A 16,414-nucleotide genomic window follows, 5' to 3' on the forward strand; every position below is an offset into this window, starting at 1 on the left:
GGGGAGGGCTGGGGGATTTGGTTTTGCTTTGTCTGGAGCAATTGAGATCTAGGGGGTTTTTGAGTATTTTGTTTCTGAGGGGTTTTTTTTGTTGTTGTTGTTTTTTGTTTGGTTTTTTTTTTTTTACTTAAATCAAGCCTGAAAAGAACTGCTCTAAATAGCCTGAAAGTGCAGCTCGGTTAAGGACAATAAAAACCCAGGCACTCAGATGAAGTCGCTTCAGAGGTTAAAACCCAGGATCTATCATTTGCATCATAATAGGATCGGCTGTTTTGCACAACAAAGAAAAGGCTACAAACCACACTATTAGTATGCAAATAAATATTTTTCAGAAGCCCGATGGTGTGAGAAACTCTTCGAAGTGGTAACACAGGGACCATATTCTTCTGGTCTGGTGCTGAGCCACATTGGGGTAGTTTCTGTATCATTTTCCATATGAGCTCTAGTGTCACCTGTTAAAGGTGAGATCTCAGACTGGCTTCTGCAAAATGGCTGCAACTCTTCACCTTCATTTCAAGATAAGGTCACCCTGCCTGACAGTGATGTTGGATTATGATAACTAGATATTATTTACCTACCACTTTTGTGCATTATACCCTGCACTTTACAGAGCTGGGACTTCAAAATGGGCCAGTGACCTAAAATGACCACTGCTACACAGAACAAGAATCATACAGTCAGAATAGTTTGGGTTGAAAGAACCTTCAAAGGCAAAACCTGCAATAAGCAGGGACATCTTCAACTCAATGAGGTTGCTCAGAGCCCTGTCCAGCCTGACCTTGAATGTTTCCAGGGACAGGACATCTGTGGTCCCTGTAGGCAACCTGTTTCAGTGTCTCACCACCCTCTCTATAAAACACTTCTTTCTTGTATCTAATCTAAACTGATCCTCTTTTAGTTTAAAACTATTACTCCTTGTCCTGTTGCAACCTATCTGACAAAAACTGTCCCAATCTTTCTTAAAAGCTCCCTTTTAAGTACTGAAAGGCCATCATGAGGTCTCTCTGGAGCCTTTTCTTCTCAAAGCCGAGCAACCCCAGCTCCCTCAGCCTTTCTTCACAGCAGAGGTGTTTCATCCCTCTGATCATCTTTGTGGCCCTCAACCACCCAACCAACCCCAAACAGCCGCAAAAAACTCTTCGGAAAGTGAAGAAGTAAAACACAGCACTGGACAGTGCTGATTTGCCTGTCCATCAAAGGATGAGTTGCATTGTAACTTCGCCCCTCTAAACAACCACGCTGGGTGGCACAGAGGTAACCAAGCATGAAATTCTCATTGTTTCTGTTCACTCTCTCATGCACACAGCAGTGGCACAGGAGGTCAGAAAACGCATGATGCTAACCTTCTTATTCCAGCCAGCTCTCCTATTGGAAACCACCAGTTTACCACTGCTCTGAGCCACCAGGAGGGAAGGAACGGAAATTGCCCGAGGTAGATCTTCCTCCTGGCACTTTTCACAGTAGTTCACACACCTCCTCTGCCATAGGGGAAGGGATATATATCCGCCCTTTCACTGCCAGCACTAGACACACTTTGAGTGCTTCCAGGGAAAATCTCGCCCTTGTTCCTGAATGTATAGCTCTTGCTGTAAGCAACTGATCTTAACACATTCCAGCATAAGTTGTAGTCAGCTCTTGAGTGTTTTACATTTGAAATGAAGATGTCTGATGCACAAGACTGACCCAGGTTCCAGAACCTGGACACTGATATGCTCTGTGCTCTGTCTGCAGCAACAGGCAATTTTCTACTCTTGACTTTGAGGGAGTGTTAACTACCAAGAAGGTATTTAAGTTCATTCTCCACAGGACTATCCCTTCTGTCCAGGTTAAGACAAAGAAGGGTGCCAGCCTCATAACAGGTGGTGAGCTGTGGACACCTGCTCTCTCGGCAGCAGAGCAAAACCACTACTTTGTTCACACCAGCTACTAAACAGCCACCTAATGGTAATGCCATTCAGTCACCACCAATCTGAAGTAACAGTAATGTCCTAAAGTGAAAAGACTCCCTGTCTCTATATGAGTCCTCTAAGGCAACTAGCTACCTCTCCTTCCACCCAGCTTATTTTGGATATTGGATTGGAATGCTGGAAGAAAATGTCCATCACTACCTAGAGGTAGGTAGTGTCAGTTGTAACACTATGACAAATAATTAAATAAGTTATATGTCAACAGGAGTGTCTAGTAACAACATTTTTGGTTATTAACAGCTGGATACTTCTATCCTCCATTCCAAAAGATTTCCAGTTGTAGTCATTTTCAAATGTTATGAAAAAAACCCCTTTGCTATGTATTGCAGTCATGCAGACAAGAGTAGCATTTTATTTCTCAATATTAAATTAATTACATTACTACCATTAATGAAATTATTACATGGAAAATAATTCAAAATTAACACTTGTTGCCCTCAGAAGCTGCAGACAATACAAGAATCTTTCAAAATATGCAGCTAGATATAAAGCATCATGAGAATTTCACTTAAGTCTCAGCAAATTAAGTCTGTAAGCAACAAGCATTATAGTTAATACTACATTTATCTGTGTTTGATAATATAATGCAAAAAACTTAGCACATTTTCCCATTTCATCTTTAAGGGGAGTATATGCCCTGATTGTAAATGTATAAGCTATACCATTTAATTCTGGGCTTTGGACTCAACAAACAGAGATAAAACTGACTTAAAATTCAGTATAATTTTTTCCCTAATGGGTAAGCAATTTCACTTAAAAAGCACTTAAAAAAAATTGCCACCTGTGTAAATCACTGGGCCAAAAATTTCATAGATGTCTTCATTCTGAGATCAACTTCAACTGGAATATTTTAACTGAATTGTAACAAATAATACCAGCTAAAAAGGAGGCTTCTGCCAGAAGTACCATGGTATTTTGTCACAGTGGTGAAAATGTAGGTACCTCTAAGTCTTAGCTTCTGCCAAAGAAGCAACAAATTCTAAATCGCTCCAAAATCAAAATACATACAGGAACTCTGCTGGCAGCAATATTAGGCTGGCATTGTAAAAGTAAACACAGAGACCCCATTGATCAAGCCCACTGTTAGTTCCATGCCATAGCAGAGAAGAGCAGGTTTGTCTCCAAAGCTTCTCCTGGCACTGTTTCAGAACTGATGCAACCATACCTGTTCTCTTGGGCACACCGTATTCTGCAGCCTTCCTTAGGGATCACCAAGCCCAAATGCATTCTCAGCCGACAATTGGTGGGTCCTGTGTGGGGCCAGACATGAGTCCCTGGGTGCATGATAGAATATTTGATCTGCAAGAAGAGAAAAACACATTTTTCAACACATTCCACTTCACAACCACGCTGCCAGGAGTTCTGGACTTCATTTAGTCTCATCCTTGGTGATGGGTGAAAAGTGTAATGCCATCTTTTGTTTGAATTTCAGCAGCAATTCTCTCTCATATCCTAAAGGCATTTAATACTCTAAAACATATGTCTTGTGGTGCGTGCGTGAAACCAGGGATGCATTTGTGTGTGAAAGTACATAGTTTTAATTTTACTTAAAATAACCAGTATTCACATTTCAAGCTGAAAATAATTATCTTCTCTCTACAGTCAGAAAAAGTACCTTCTTTCCTATGGAAAGACTTAAAAGGATGGACAGTAGGAGACAAAAGGCTTGTGGTCATCAGACTGGCCAGCCCCTCTCAGATGACCTGTCTGTGAAGGTTGCTGTCAGCCTTGGCTGTAGCAATCATGAGAAGGTGGAGTTCAAGATCATGAGAGGATGGAGAAAGTCAAAAAGCAGAATTACTACCCACAGCTTCAGGAGAGCAGACTTGGTCTTATTCAGGGATCTGTTGGGAAAAATCCCGTAAGAGAAGAGGGGTCTAGGACAGCTGGTTGATTTTTAAGTAGCACCTTGTCAAACTCAATAACCCCTATGTGCAGGAAGCATGGTGACCCAGACAAAATTGAAACACAAAAAGGAAGCATACAGGAAGTGGAAGCAGGGTGAGGTCACCTGGAAAGACTGTAGAGATACTCTCTGCACATGCAGGGATGAGGTTAGGAAAGTCAAAGCTCTCCTGGTGCTGAATCTGGAGATGGAATTGAAGGGTAACAAGAGAGATTCCTACAAATACCTTATCAACAAAAGAAATCCTAGGAAAAACATGACCAGCCACTAAATGTGACAGAATATCTGATGACAAAGGACATGAAGAAGGCTGAGGCACTACATGTCTTCTTTGCCTCAATCTCCACTGGTATGACTGAATTTCAGGAGTGCCAGACACCTGAGACCAGTGAAATAGACTGGAGCACAGATGATTTATCTTCTGTGGAGAAGGAACAGGTTAGGGAACATTTAAACAAACTCAACAACCTGTTTCATGGGTCCTGATGGGATCCACCCATGAGGCCAGAGGGACATGGATGACATAAATTCATACACAATCCACACAATCTTTGAAAGGTCACTGCTACCAGCAGGGGTCCCTGAGAACTGGTAGAAAAGAAACATTGTTCCTATCTTCAAGAAGGGCAAGTAGGATGATCTGAGGAGCTACTGTCTAGTCAGCCTCACCTCAATCCTTGGAAAGGTCATGGAGAAAGTAATCCTGGAAACAATTTTCAAACACATGAAGGAAAAGAATGTACCTGGGTGTAGTCAGTATGGGTTTATGAAGGGAATTCTGTACTTCACCAGCTTTCTTTGGTGAGGCTTCTAGCTTGGTGGATATTGTTTGTCTCAACGTTAAGTCTTTGAACAGTCTGCCATGAACATCCTAATCAACAAGGTGAGGAAGTGGGACCTAGATAAGTTCCTAGTGAAGAGGACTGAAATCTGACTCTTAAGCCAGGCTCAACAAGCTGTGACCAGAGGCACAAAGTCCAGCTGAAGGCCACTCATCAGAGGTGCATCCTAGGGCTCAGTACTGGGTTTTGTTTAGGAGTTTCACAGTGACTCAGAAGATGGGACGGAGCGCATCCCCCTCAGCAAGTTTGCAGATGATAGAAAACTGAATAGGAGTGGCTGATGCACTACCTTTTTTTTTTTTTTCTGCCTTTCATAAAGACCTTGGCAAGATGGAGAAAGGAGGAAACAGAAATCTTGATATATTTGACAAAAAGAAGTGTAAAATTCTGCGCAAGGGAGGCATGCACCAATACAGGCTGATGGACAACTGTCTGGAAAGCAACTTTCTAGAAAGAGACTGTGGGGTCCTCACAGGGAGACCCTCAAAGGGTCGTCATAGTGCCCAAATTAAACAGGAGCCAGCACTGCAGCAAAACCACCAACAGCTTCCAGGGCTGCATTGTGGAGAGCTCTGGCAGCAGGTTGAGGGAGATCATCCTTCCCCTCAGAGTTGGTGAGACACCTTAAATGCTGGACCCAGTTCTGTGCTACCTGCTGTGACAGAGACATGGACACACTGGAGCAGGTGAAGGGTATAAAGGTGATTAAGGGATGGGAGAATCTTACAAGGGGAAGCTGAAGTAGTTGGGACTGTTCAGCCTGGAGCACATAAGGTTCAAGGAAGGATCTTATCAATGCATATAAATACCTGATGAGAAGTGTGAAGAAGGCAGAGGGCAGGCTCTTCTCAATGTCATCCAGTGAAAGGCAGAGAGGAAATGGACACAGATTGAAACACAGGAAATGCCATTTAAGCATAAGGAAACACTTTTTTTACCGTACACAGGAACAGGTTGGCCAGAGAGGCTGTAGAGTCTCTATCCTTAGAGGCATTCAGAACCTGGCTGGACACAGTCCTGAGCACGGGACTCCTGCTCTAATTCATCATACTTTGAGCAAGGCGTTGGACTAAGTAATCTCCAGATGTCCCTTCTCACCTCAACCTTTCTGATTCATTCTGTATCAACTCAATGAACAGGAAGTGTGAATAATGCACGACAGCGTTGAGAAGCACCTTTTCAACTGAGAAATCTGCACATTTGGTTGGGACAGAGTAGCTTTGATAAATCTTACAGATTAAGGTGTTGCATGCTCTCCAACTGTTAATAAAACCAGCAGGAGACAGTGTGTGCCTCTTGCCTTAGCCATTCTTGCCATCTGAGGTTTCAGCTTACTGGCAGTTTCTTATGACAGCAAGTGATAAGCTCCAGTGACCCTGGTGAACACAGACCCTCCCACCCAACTCTGCCACTCCGTGATGTGTCAGACCCTAAGGCAATGCAAACAACTGGCTATGCAGGATACTTACAAATATCTGAGACAAACAAATCCTGTAATGCTAATATACCAGCACTGAAGATTGATTACTGTCATGCACCTTATCTGCCCATGCAGATCAGTCTGGATATGTCTGTGAATTATATCTGTGTGCTGTGCTCAAGTGCTATAGATAAATTGTTCTAAACTACCAATGAGTTGTACTATGGCTGCAATGTAAGAAATATCCAGAATTAAAATTAGCTGTGATACTTAAAAGTTTACTGCTATTTTTAAGAAGAATCTTATAATTTTAAATAATATGATCACTTCCTATTGTTCTACACAGTCTCTCAGCAGCACTGAGTGGGTAGTTGATTATTTTACATTTCTTTTATCTTTCTCACTACATGTGGTGCCCAAAGCATCCAAATGGTTTGTCTACCACAGAATTCCTTATTTCCTGATTGTGTTTGTTCCCATTGCTTACCAGTCCATCAGTATGTGAATAGGGTTCAGCTGATATTTTAAATCTATTTTAGCAGTAACATTTCAGTCATGGCTATCATAAAACTAAAACTGCCCTAGGCATCTCATAATAGTCGATGTAAAACTTAAGACTTCTAGAGCACCACTTTTCAGATTATTGTACATTAATATGTTTAAAACACGTGACTACAGCTACAGCTGTAAATACACAACATTTCTGCAAACTATATCCTGGTGATAACACCAAGAAATGATGAAAAAAAATAGCAGCTCTCAAAGAGCATTAGCTCTGAGAGACAGATCTGCTTTGGCTATGGATGCCACAGAGAGCAGTTTTCTTGTTTGCCACACTGAGTGTGATGACTTCTCATCAGTTATATTCACTATAACCAGCCTTTGCAACCAATCAATGAAACACCAGCCTTGTTCATTCCCACAGCAGTAGCCATCCAGTGTAGTTCTGCACATCAAAAACAAGGGACTGGCCAAAAGATGAACACATAGTCTCAAGGCTCTGAATTAGGACTACATTAGCACTGTGCCTTTCAACTTCTGCATCCTTAATTTTGCCATGTGAAGCTTACTCTCACATAGCCATTATTTGGAAAAAAATGAAAACTTACGTTCTACAGAACCACTTGATAGCTATGTTGGCCCATTCATTCAGCTGCATGTGTTTTAATCCATACAGGTCTACTTCATGATTAAATGAATTTAACTGATAGCTGGATAGTCATTGTAGGCACTTGAAACAAATTTTGTTGGCACCCACAGCTCATGGATGCAAAATTTCTTTCCTTTACCTCCAGGAAAGAAGCATGTGGCAGCACTGTTTGGCTTCCACAAGGTGATTCTCCCTCTGTATAATGCTGCCAGGCTGGGGTAGACACATGAAGTTTATCACAGTGAGAATCTGGCTCACTGAATTAATCATGTAAAGTTAGGTTCAGATCAGAAAAAAACCCAAAACCTCAGGTTAGAAAGGACCTAATCCAACCTCCTGTTCAAAGCAGAGTTAGGATATGAGTCAGATGAGGTCACTTCAGGCTGAGGTTTAGTAAGGCATTACTCATTGTAATTGTGACCCATGGCAAATAACTACTTACCTACCACAAGCTCCCAGGAAACACATGGTAAAATGGCTCAACTAAGGAGTCCTAAAAAGGCTTCAGCTAACATATTTCACCTGGTATTTGCTGACAGCTAAAATAAGGCATATTTTTTTTTTTTTTATATTTATTGTTATCATGTGCTTGAGGCATCATTAAACATACCAAAATCCTGCATTCCTCTATATGTGTCCCTCTATTCCTCAAAATCACCCGCTCCCAGCATTAAGGATTTGCAAAAATGAAGAAGTTTGCCAGGTACCTGCCCTCTTCTGCAGCCAGTAGCTTCTGGGAATCTTTCCAACAAAGCACATGTTTTCGGAACACTTTTACAAGCATTCTCATTTTTTCTTCCTAGTGAAAATAATGGATAGAGCATTGGTAAGAGCAATGAATGAACATTCCCATTTTCTGCTTTGCAGAAAAGTAACAAAGCTGCCAAAGAGCTGACACAGAGACGGGTAAATATTACTCCTCCCGTTTTACAGATTGTGCCACTGAAGTACCTCCATGTTGTAATACCATAGCAGCCTGCACACTTTGCTTTTAAACTACTTGTGAACACCAGGCTTTCTACCATCTAGAAAGTATTATTTTAGAAGTATAATCCCTAATATGGCTGCATAGAAAGAAAAGATGAAAAATGCCACCAATATTATAGCATTTCAACACCAGGTTACATTTTGATATAAATTGCTTTTAATATTTCAGTTATCTTTCATATGTGGAGTTTTATAAGAATTTAAGGTCATTCCAGGAGCTGGGCCTCCCAGTGCCCAGCTTAGGGGCAGGGCAGCAGGCTTATTCAAGTCATATTCTTTTGCTCATATCATTTCTGAATGACAGATCTCCCCTAGCTGAAGTACTGAAGATGTGCCTTCTCCCATGTCCTCATCTTCCCTCAGGCTTTGTACTACGCATTACCAGGTAAAGTGTTGGCAGCCTTGCCAGAAGAGGAGTACACTCATTGAACAGTTACCATACTCAAGGGACTCTTAGAAGTATTTCAGGACAACATGGTTTAGAATAAAGAACCCTCTGTTCATTGTCACAGGAGTCCCAAACACTGTTTTATCAGTTCCCTTCCTCTGTACATTGTGATTATAAAAACAGTTCTAGAAAAAACAGTGTTGCTACTCCTTATTACACTACATTACTCTGAGATCATGAAATTGGGGTAAGAAAAGAAATACAGAATGTTTTACCTTGTTGCCATAAGGTAAACTGGCTCCAGTCTCCTTTTTCCCGTAGGTTCTCATCTTCAGGCAGGAAGAGGCTTCTTTTTTTATCCATCACAGCAAGACCCTCATCCCGAATGAGCTTCCAGTTTTTCTCTAAAGACTGTTGTGAGAGCCATGTTACTGCACTGAGAAGTTACTGTATTTGGTTTTAGTACAATTTTTATTTTTCCTCACCATTATGAACTTTATTTTTTTATTTAAAAGCACTAAAAGAAGTGTTCATCATTATTATCAAGTTGCTTTATACTCTATTCCCTTCTGACATGTTAAGGCAGGAAAAACAACTTTCGCAGCATTCTTCAGATTCAGTCACATTGGGATTGTGAGATTTCAACAATAGCCAGCCTCTTTACAGACGAGGCCTCACTTTGACCTGCTATTTGATGAGCCTAAGGGCTCTTTAAGTGATCATTTTGTATTGCAAGCTAAATGTATTGACCTTCCTAAATGCTGCACATGTGACATGGAATCATTCCTGCAACTGGAAAACCACTCACATAACCTGATCTCCAGGTATTGCAGAATATTACAGACCAAAGAGGACAAATTTAAACACAGCCCTTGAGTGGAAATTTATGATTTAAACCTTCAAAAAGGCTTGCAGAGATTCACTTGCACATGTTGATGCTATTGAAAAAATCATGTACAACTTGAAATTCCAGGTGATCATTTATGGGCACAACCAGAATGTGTGAGCTGCCTTACACTTCATACATACAAACCCACAAAATAGAGTAATAAAAATTTCTGTTCTCTGCTGCCTCAGGATATTATATTTTGAGAAATCAGCTTAAAAAACCTTTTATTCTACCAATAATAAGTCATTTTAATGTTATAGCAAAATAAATGGAAAACCCACAGTATAAAAATGGATCTGGATAAAACTAACTTCAACTTCCCAGCAGCTTACTTTTCTCACTAAACCTTATTTTGGGTGAATAGTTTTCATTTTTTCTTTGTGCTCTTGAACAAAGCATTTCTCTAAGACATTTTCAATCCATTTCACACTGAAATAAGCTACGGTATGTTCCCACACTACCTTGTTACATGATGAGTAAAACTCAAAAGTCTCTGCAACACAGAGCAGACTAGGTGATATAACTGCCCCCTTTTAGTCTTAAAACTTCATATGATTATTAGTCTTCCCCATTTAAATAAAACAGCTGCATTTTCCCCTTGAGGTTTTTTACTTAAAAGACAAGTTGATCTGACAAAATAAGTTTATATTGCTAGATCATAAAAGGCTCAATAAAGCAAAGGATGCCTAGAACATGTTGTCTATAATACTTTCTCCCATTAGAACAATTTTAGCTAGGCTAAAACATATGAAAATGTGGATTTCACTTCTGTTATTACAGTAATCTCTATTAAACAAATTGGGTTTTTCTCTCACCTATCAAAAAATGGGGAAGAACACTTATTTTTCCTGGTGCATTCACATTATTCTCCCTTCATTGATGGTTTCTGTAACATTCATTTAACAGTTAGCATTAAGTAAAAATTGGGGTTGGTGGGTTTTTTTAGAGTATCTTTGGAAAACTGACTTTTCCAAAATGTAGGGTACAAAAACAGATTGAAAATTTCCACCTAATCGGAGATGAATCCGAGAACAGTGCTGCTACTTATTCAGCACTATCTTATCTACAAAAGAAAATGCCAGCTTGAGTACCTGGTTTTGCACTGGCTGGAGAAGAGAAAGAAAAGAATAACCTACACTCACACCAGCCTCAATTTAAAGTGATATAGAGCAATGAAACTGGAAAACTTTAAAAGATATTACAAGTTTTTCTGGGCTTCCTCAAACTCATCCTACTCCCTCAGCTGAAAAAAGGTCAGAGGGATACCCACAGACAAGATGACGCATGAAGAGCACTGGTGGTGCAAGGCATTGTAGGCAACAGCTGCTTTGTCACCTCTACTCTCAAGTGCCACAGGTTGAAGGTTAACCTTTAAAGGTAAGTGTTCATCCTTGTGTTTAAAAGCTCCTTCCCGAATGCATTGGATACAAATTTATTTGAATACATCTCATCAATTTTGAACTAAAACCTCAATGGTTTTAGACATAAATTGCCCAGAAATCAATAGGGTTTCTGTCCTAAAAACCTAGACCCCATCTGTACAACACATGGATAGTGCTTTATAATGAGCAACAGACAACTCCTAGGGAGAAACTAAGTGGGGAGTTCAAACACCGCTCAACCTTGGTCTCCCTGATATTACAGACTCTTAGGGATACCTTGAATAGTAAGAACACAAAACACCATTAAAGCATAATGACTAAGTCCAGGACTTGGACTTACAGCTTATGATCCAAGAGCTGGTATCTACAGAAAAAAAGTCAAATATACTTATGGCTCCATGATATTTAAGGATTCAAGCTCCAGGTTAGAGCAAAAAATTCATATTATATTTGGTGCAGTATCCTGATTACAAGTGAAAAATCAGTAGGCAACCAGCACTGGGAGCGTATGTACTTGTTTGCTAGCAGCTGATTCCCATAAACCTCCATATAGCTTTTTAAATACAATTCCTAACAACAATTGAAGTTTACAGTTGTTGTACATCTGGCAGTAATGTAGATTTTATTTAAATAGGGACTTTTTAATATTGGTTTATTTTTATATGAAACTATTATATTGAAAGTATCCTTACTCTGGGCTGTCAAACCCTTTCAGTGCATGGTTATAAATGACACAGGAAGAGATTAAGAGGTTGCTACCCCTCACGTGAGGCATAACTACTGACCACACATCCATTTTAATCCACTGAACTGTAAAATAAAATCATGGTGAAGAGTTTAATGTACTTCACTTTGTTACTGAAACAGAATAGGAAAGCATTCACAATCAGTCACCACATCTCCACTGGGTAATGCTGACAACCTCCAAGCAAGGGGCACTGTTTTAAACCGTTCAAAACAGATTCCTTGCACCCATTCAATCACTCACAGTGCTTAAACATCAGCACTTGTATGCATCCTTTCAACACAAGTCTCCCCTTAAAGCATCCAACCACACTTTAAATACACATTTCAATTTAAATTCTCCTTTAACTATGAATGTTTAGCTATTATTACTTAATCCATTAAGGCCCAACTGTCAGCCTATGGAAAGCTATAAACATGTACTGTTGCCAGTACCTTCATTGTCTTTCTGCACTTTTCTTGCTGCACTTGGAATTTTAATTAATAAAATCTAAGCCATCAGAGAAAACCAACAATACAAGATCTACTTTAATCAATCAGCTATTCACTGGAGTAAATTATTGGCAAAGCATCCTCTGGGTCCTTTCCAAAAGTGAGAGGACACAATATGCAGAGAGGACAAAGTTACTTAAGTCATTGCCTATGTATTAATTTCAGACCAGTGAAAAGTCTCTAGGCTCCAACACCATTGTATTTCTTTTATTATTTTTCAAATGATCACCAGAATAGAATAATGCTATGACTGAGGTTCTACAGAAGGTACTGGAGAAAGATGCAATGACTCAGTAGGACTGGCTGAGGAAAGCTAATTGTCCCAAGGGAAAAGGACTGGTTTTCAAAGATGAAAGTACGGATTCCTTTCAGCTGAGATCAAAAGAGAAAGACAGTTTTTTGAATTCCCAGATCCAAAGGCCTAAAATACTGTAAATCAGAAACATTAGCGGAACATCTCTACATAAATCCCTCACCACACCCTTCCTAATATAAAAGTTTATATTTTCTCCTCCCTGAGAAATCAGGTGCCTCTTCCTATTCTTTCAAGGAAAAACATTAAGCTTCAATGAGCTGCAGAGAGATTCAAAAATCCCTTCAGCACAGTTCCACTAATTAAGATGTACCATGTCCTGATTAGTGTTACTGAGATACTCTCAGTCTTCCCTTCCCGGCAAAATAAACCCAGCCCAAAACCCTCTTCCTTAAGACAACCAAGCAGGTAATATTACCAAGCAGGTAATATTAAAATAAAGTATGAGATTGTCTTTTCTTAACCTTACCCATCAGGAAGTTAAGCAGCAGGCCCCATTTTTTAAGTAAAGTGGTAGGAAAGTTAACACCAGGAAAGGAGACATGCCATGCTTAGACAGTTATTTAACAAGGTAAAAATGAATCATCCTGTGGAAACACCCCTTTTTTCTGACTTGTAAACAAGGCCACTAGCATGGACAGTATGTCCCATGTCTGTATGACTATAGCTAATTGAGCTGAATGCCCCTCAAAAGGAAGTTATCAAACTGAGAATACTGAAAAAAGGCAATTTTCTCTTTTGGCTTTCAGTGGAAAAAGCAAGGCACTGTCAAAATTCACATCTCCATCTCTAGGCCCAAGAAACTAGATGACCCTTTGTAAGAAAATCAAGCCAGGTCTGTGCTATAAGATGCCACTGACCACAGCTGTGCTGGTTAATGGAATGAACCAAAGAGAGTTCAGCTTTACTACTGCCTCAGCCACAAATAAATGCTCAGTTTGCATTATTAAGCTACCAAGTTTTTGAAAATAGTTCATTCCCATTTAACAAGCAGTGAAACTCAAGAGAGAGGGTCAGGGCCTCCAGTGCTGTGTACAGCGTATTATCCATATTGAATTCTACCACTGCGATCTGGAAGCATTTCCCACATAGATGTAAGAGGAATGTGATGAAATGAAGCAGTAGGAAATAAATGTTGATTGGTTTTAGCTCTGTGAGAAGGGGAAATAATTTTTTTTTTTAACTAAACCATGTACAGAAGTTGGAATACTTCAGAAATTAGTAAAACCAATGCCATCAATAATTTTTTGCCACTTCCTGAAGAATACTATTTCTAGTCTTGCTTGCAGCATTGTATGTTACTAGAATCAAACCTGCTTTCTTTCAAAACTTCAAGTACTTTCTTGAGTTACAAAAAAGCAACGATACAATTGTCCTGATGCATATAACTACATTCTGGCTTTATACTTTAAACTGTGAGTGTTATCTTGAAGAATGTAAACCTTACCACTCCCAAATTATGACACCTGTGCAAGTAAATTACCAGTCACAATTTAATCTAGATTCACTGACACATTGCTATTAAAACAGCTAAAACATATACCACCAAATGATTGGAATGAAGAGGTGTTACTGAATTCCAGAGGGGCATTGTACTGTGGAGTTCAGGGGAGAATTTCTATCCTTGCTGGTTTTCTGAGTGGCTCTTCTAGGAGCCACTCAAGATGCTGATCCAAACCAAGGCCTTCATATATGGCCAGAGTCATCTGAAAAAAACCCCTTCAAAGTGGAGCTTTGGCTATTTTATAACATCAGCTGAATTATTTCACCCTTCAAAGCTGACTCATGCTGAGGGTGAATGGATCATTACCTTCTGTGACATAGGAATTTAAAGGTTTATGTGCAAGAAACTGTAAAACAACACTGAATGTAGCTCTAAAACACCAATCAAATAATATGTATGTTTCCCTTTTGTTTGACATAAACATGTTAAGAAGTTCCCAGTTTCTCTATATCTGTTATGGCAAGAAGCATCCATTCCCACACATACCTCAAGAATTAATTCAATATTCGTATATTTTATGTGCTAGTCCATAAAGCTCCCTGCTTTTTGGTGTGGCTGAGATTTCATTGGCGAATCACAATTTAATCTGAATTTCTAGCCTTATTTACGTTGCCATCAAAACCACAACAAAGAGCAATCTTCCTTTTTATACTACTTTTATTTTTTTTTTAAATAAAATCATCCTTTCATAGTGGTTCTTTTACAACATGCTATGTAACTAAATATAAAGAAACAATCACTCTGAAGGAATTTGTTCCTTACAAATATGCATTTTTGGGTTTAAACTATTTACCCATAATGGGTTTCTCTAAAGCACACACCAATAATTGAAATATACAGGGGAAAAAAAGCTCTCCCTAATTTTTCATGTGTTTAGGAATTATTATTAGAATTATAATAAATTAATAAAAATAATGCAATTTTGGAAATAAAAGCTGTTGTTATGAACAATAACCACACTAATTGCCTTGCATGAAATAAATAAAAAACCTTTTAAAGAATTTAATTCTGTGTTATTATTTTTTGTTAAATGCATCACTGGAAATCTATACTTTTTTCTATTATGCAATTAAAAGCTTCCAAAGTCACTAAATATTACACAAGGCCTCAAAAGCACAGCCTTTCCTGACTAATTAAAAATTCACAGTGGGTGTTCCGGACATTACCCAAGTGTGCTGTCATTTTCCACTTGAAATGTTATATTTGTCTATCATGTAAATTTAGTATTTATTAATAATTTCAGCCATCCTGTCCCCATTTTCAAATTTGAAAATGTCTGAGCTTATTTTATAGTATCTTACTCAAGTCTCGTGCTCAGTCTGACAGTGGTGTCTGGAATTCAGAGTTAGTAGTTCTGACCTTGTTGATTAGTACTTTCTCTGCCTAATAACTTAGATTATGGTTGAAATTGTAATAAAAATGGAAGTATAACAAAGCCTTACCTTCACCAGTTCTGTATATCCGGTTTCCCTTGCTGTCCACCAAGGCTGAGCTTTCAGTCCCTTGACATTGTAGAGGGAGCGCTGCCAAACTGATGCAAAGTGACCTCTTTGGTATCCAAGTTCATACCACTTGTATGCCTAAAACATTGTAGTTGTTAACAACCAAATTCATATCAGCCAAGTTCCTACAGGAAAAAAGTAACACTTTCTGGCAAGGTAGCAGACTCTCTCTTTGGACGTTAGAGTTATTCTTTCAATAAAATGTACCAAAGAATACTTTAAGGAAAAAAAGCCCTACAAACAAAGAAATAAACCCCAAATAACAAAATAGATCAGTTGGCCAAGTGAGTCCAATCCAACAGTAACAAAACAGAATAATCTCACAACCATTCACATCAAATATGGGCCAGTAATTCATGCCCTGTCCTTGGACTTAGAAGATACAATTATTTCTCATCTTGGTCAACCTCATTTTCTCTGTTTCAACCTTCTACCTACAAATTAAAGATGACTGTCTTCTGCTGCCAATGGAGATGCTGTGATGATGAAAATCCTGATGACTTTGTGGATCTAAACTGTTAGTTATCTAATACTTATGTGCACTTGAGTTTCTTCAAATATTTGTTGCCACACCAAAACTGATCACATGATAGAAACCTATTGAAGGTAATACTCGACCTTTGCTTGTCTTTACTCTCACTTTACACAACTTGTTTTACCCCTGCATTGCAGCAAAACAAGGTCCTTGCAAGGAAAGAAAATGAGATGCTTGGAAAGAAAAGATCCGGCATTTGTAGTACTGTGACAAACCACAAGCAGAGAAGCTTATACAGGGCTGCCTCCTTCCTGTCCATTGCTGCTACAGCTGCAATATTTCAGACAACAGAATAATAAAAAAAAAAATCCCCAAACAAACAAATCCCCCCAGCCAGCACAAACTAAAAAAAAAAAAAAAACAGGACAGCCAATAGGGAAAAAGGGGCAAAAA

At 39.2% G+C, this 16,414-nt stretch overlaps 1 protein-coding gene across 7 annotated transcripts in view; it reads right to left on the reverse strand.

Moving 5' to 3' along the window:
* The window catches only part of ASPH (aspartate beta-hydroxylase), a 107,748-nt gene that overhangs the window by 6,511 nt on the left and 84,823 nt on the right, over positions 1–16,414 (reverse strand). For all 7 annotated transcript variants that reach the window (XM_017727491.1, XM_017727496.1, XM_017727492.1 and 4 more), the window contains 4 exons: positions 15,427–15,564; positions 8,936–9,071; positions 7,993–8,084; positions 3,133–3,266 (listed from right to left, as the gene is read on the reverse strand). In XM_017727491.1, the coding sequence (XP_017582980.1) occupies positions 3,133–3,266; positions 7,993–8,084; positions 8,936–9,071; positions 15,427–15,564 (500 nt within the window). The remainder of the gene's footprint in view (positions 1–3,132; positions 3,267–7,992; positions 8,085–8,935; positions 9,072–15,426; positions 15,565–16,414) is intronic.

The sequence above is a fragment of the Corvus brachyrhynchos genome, unplaced genomic scaffold (genome assembly GCF_000691975.1).
Source record: "Corvus brachyrhynchos isolate BGI_N302 unplaced genomic scaffold, ASM69197v1 scaffold60, whole genome shotgun sequence".
Classification (NCBI taxonomy): Eukaryota; Metazoa; Chordata; class Aves; order Passeriformes; family Corvidae; genus Corvus; species Corvus brachyrhynchos.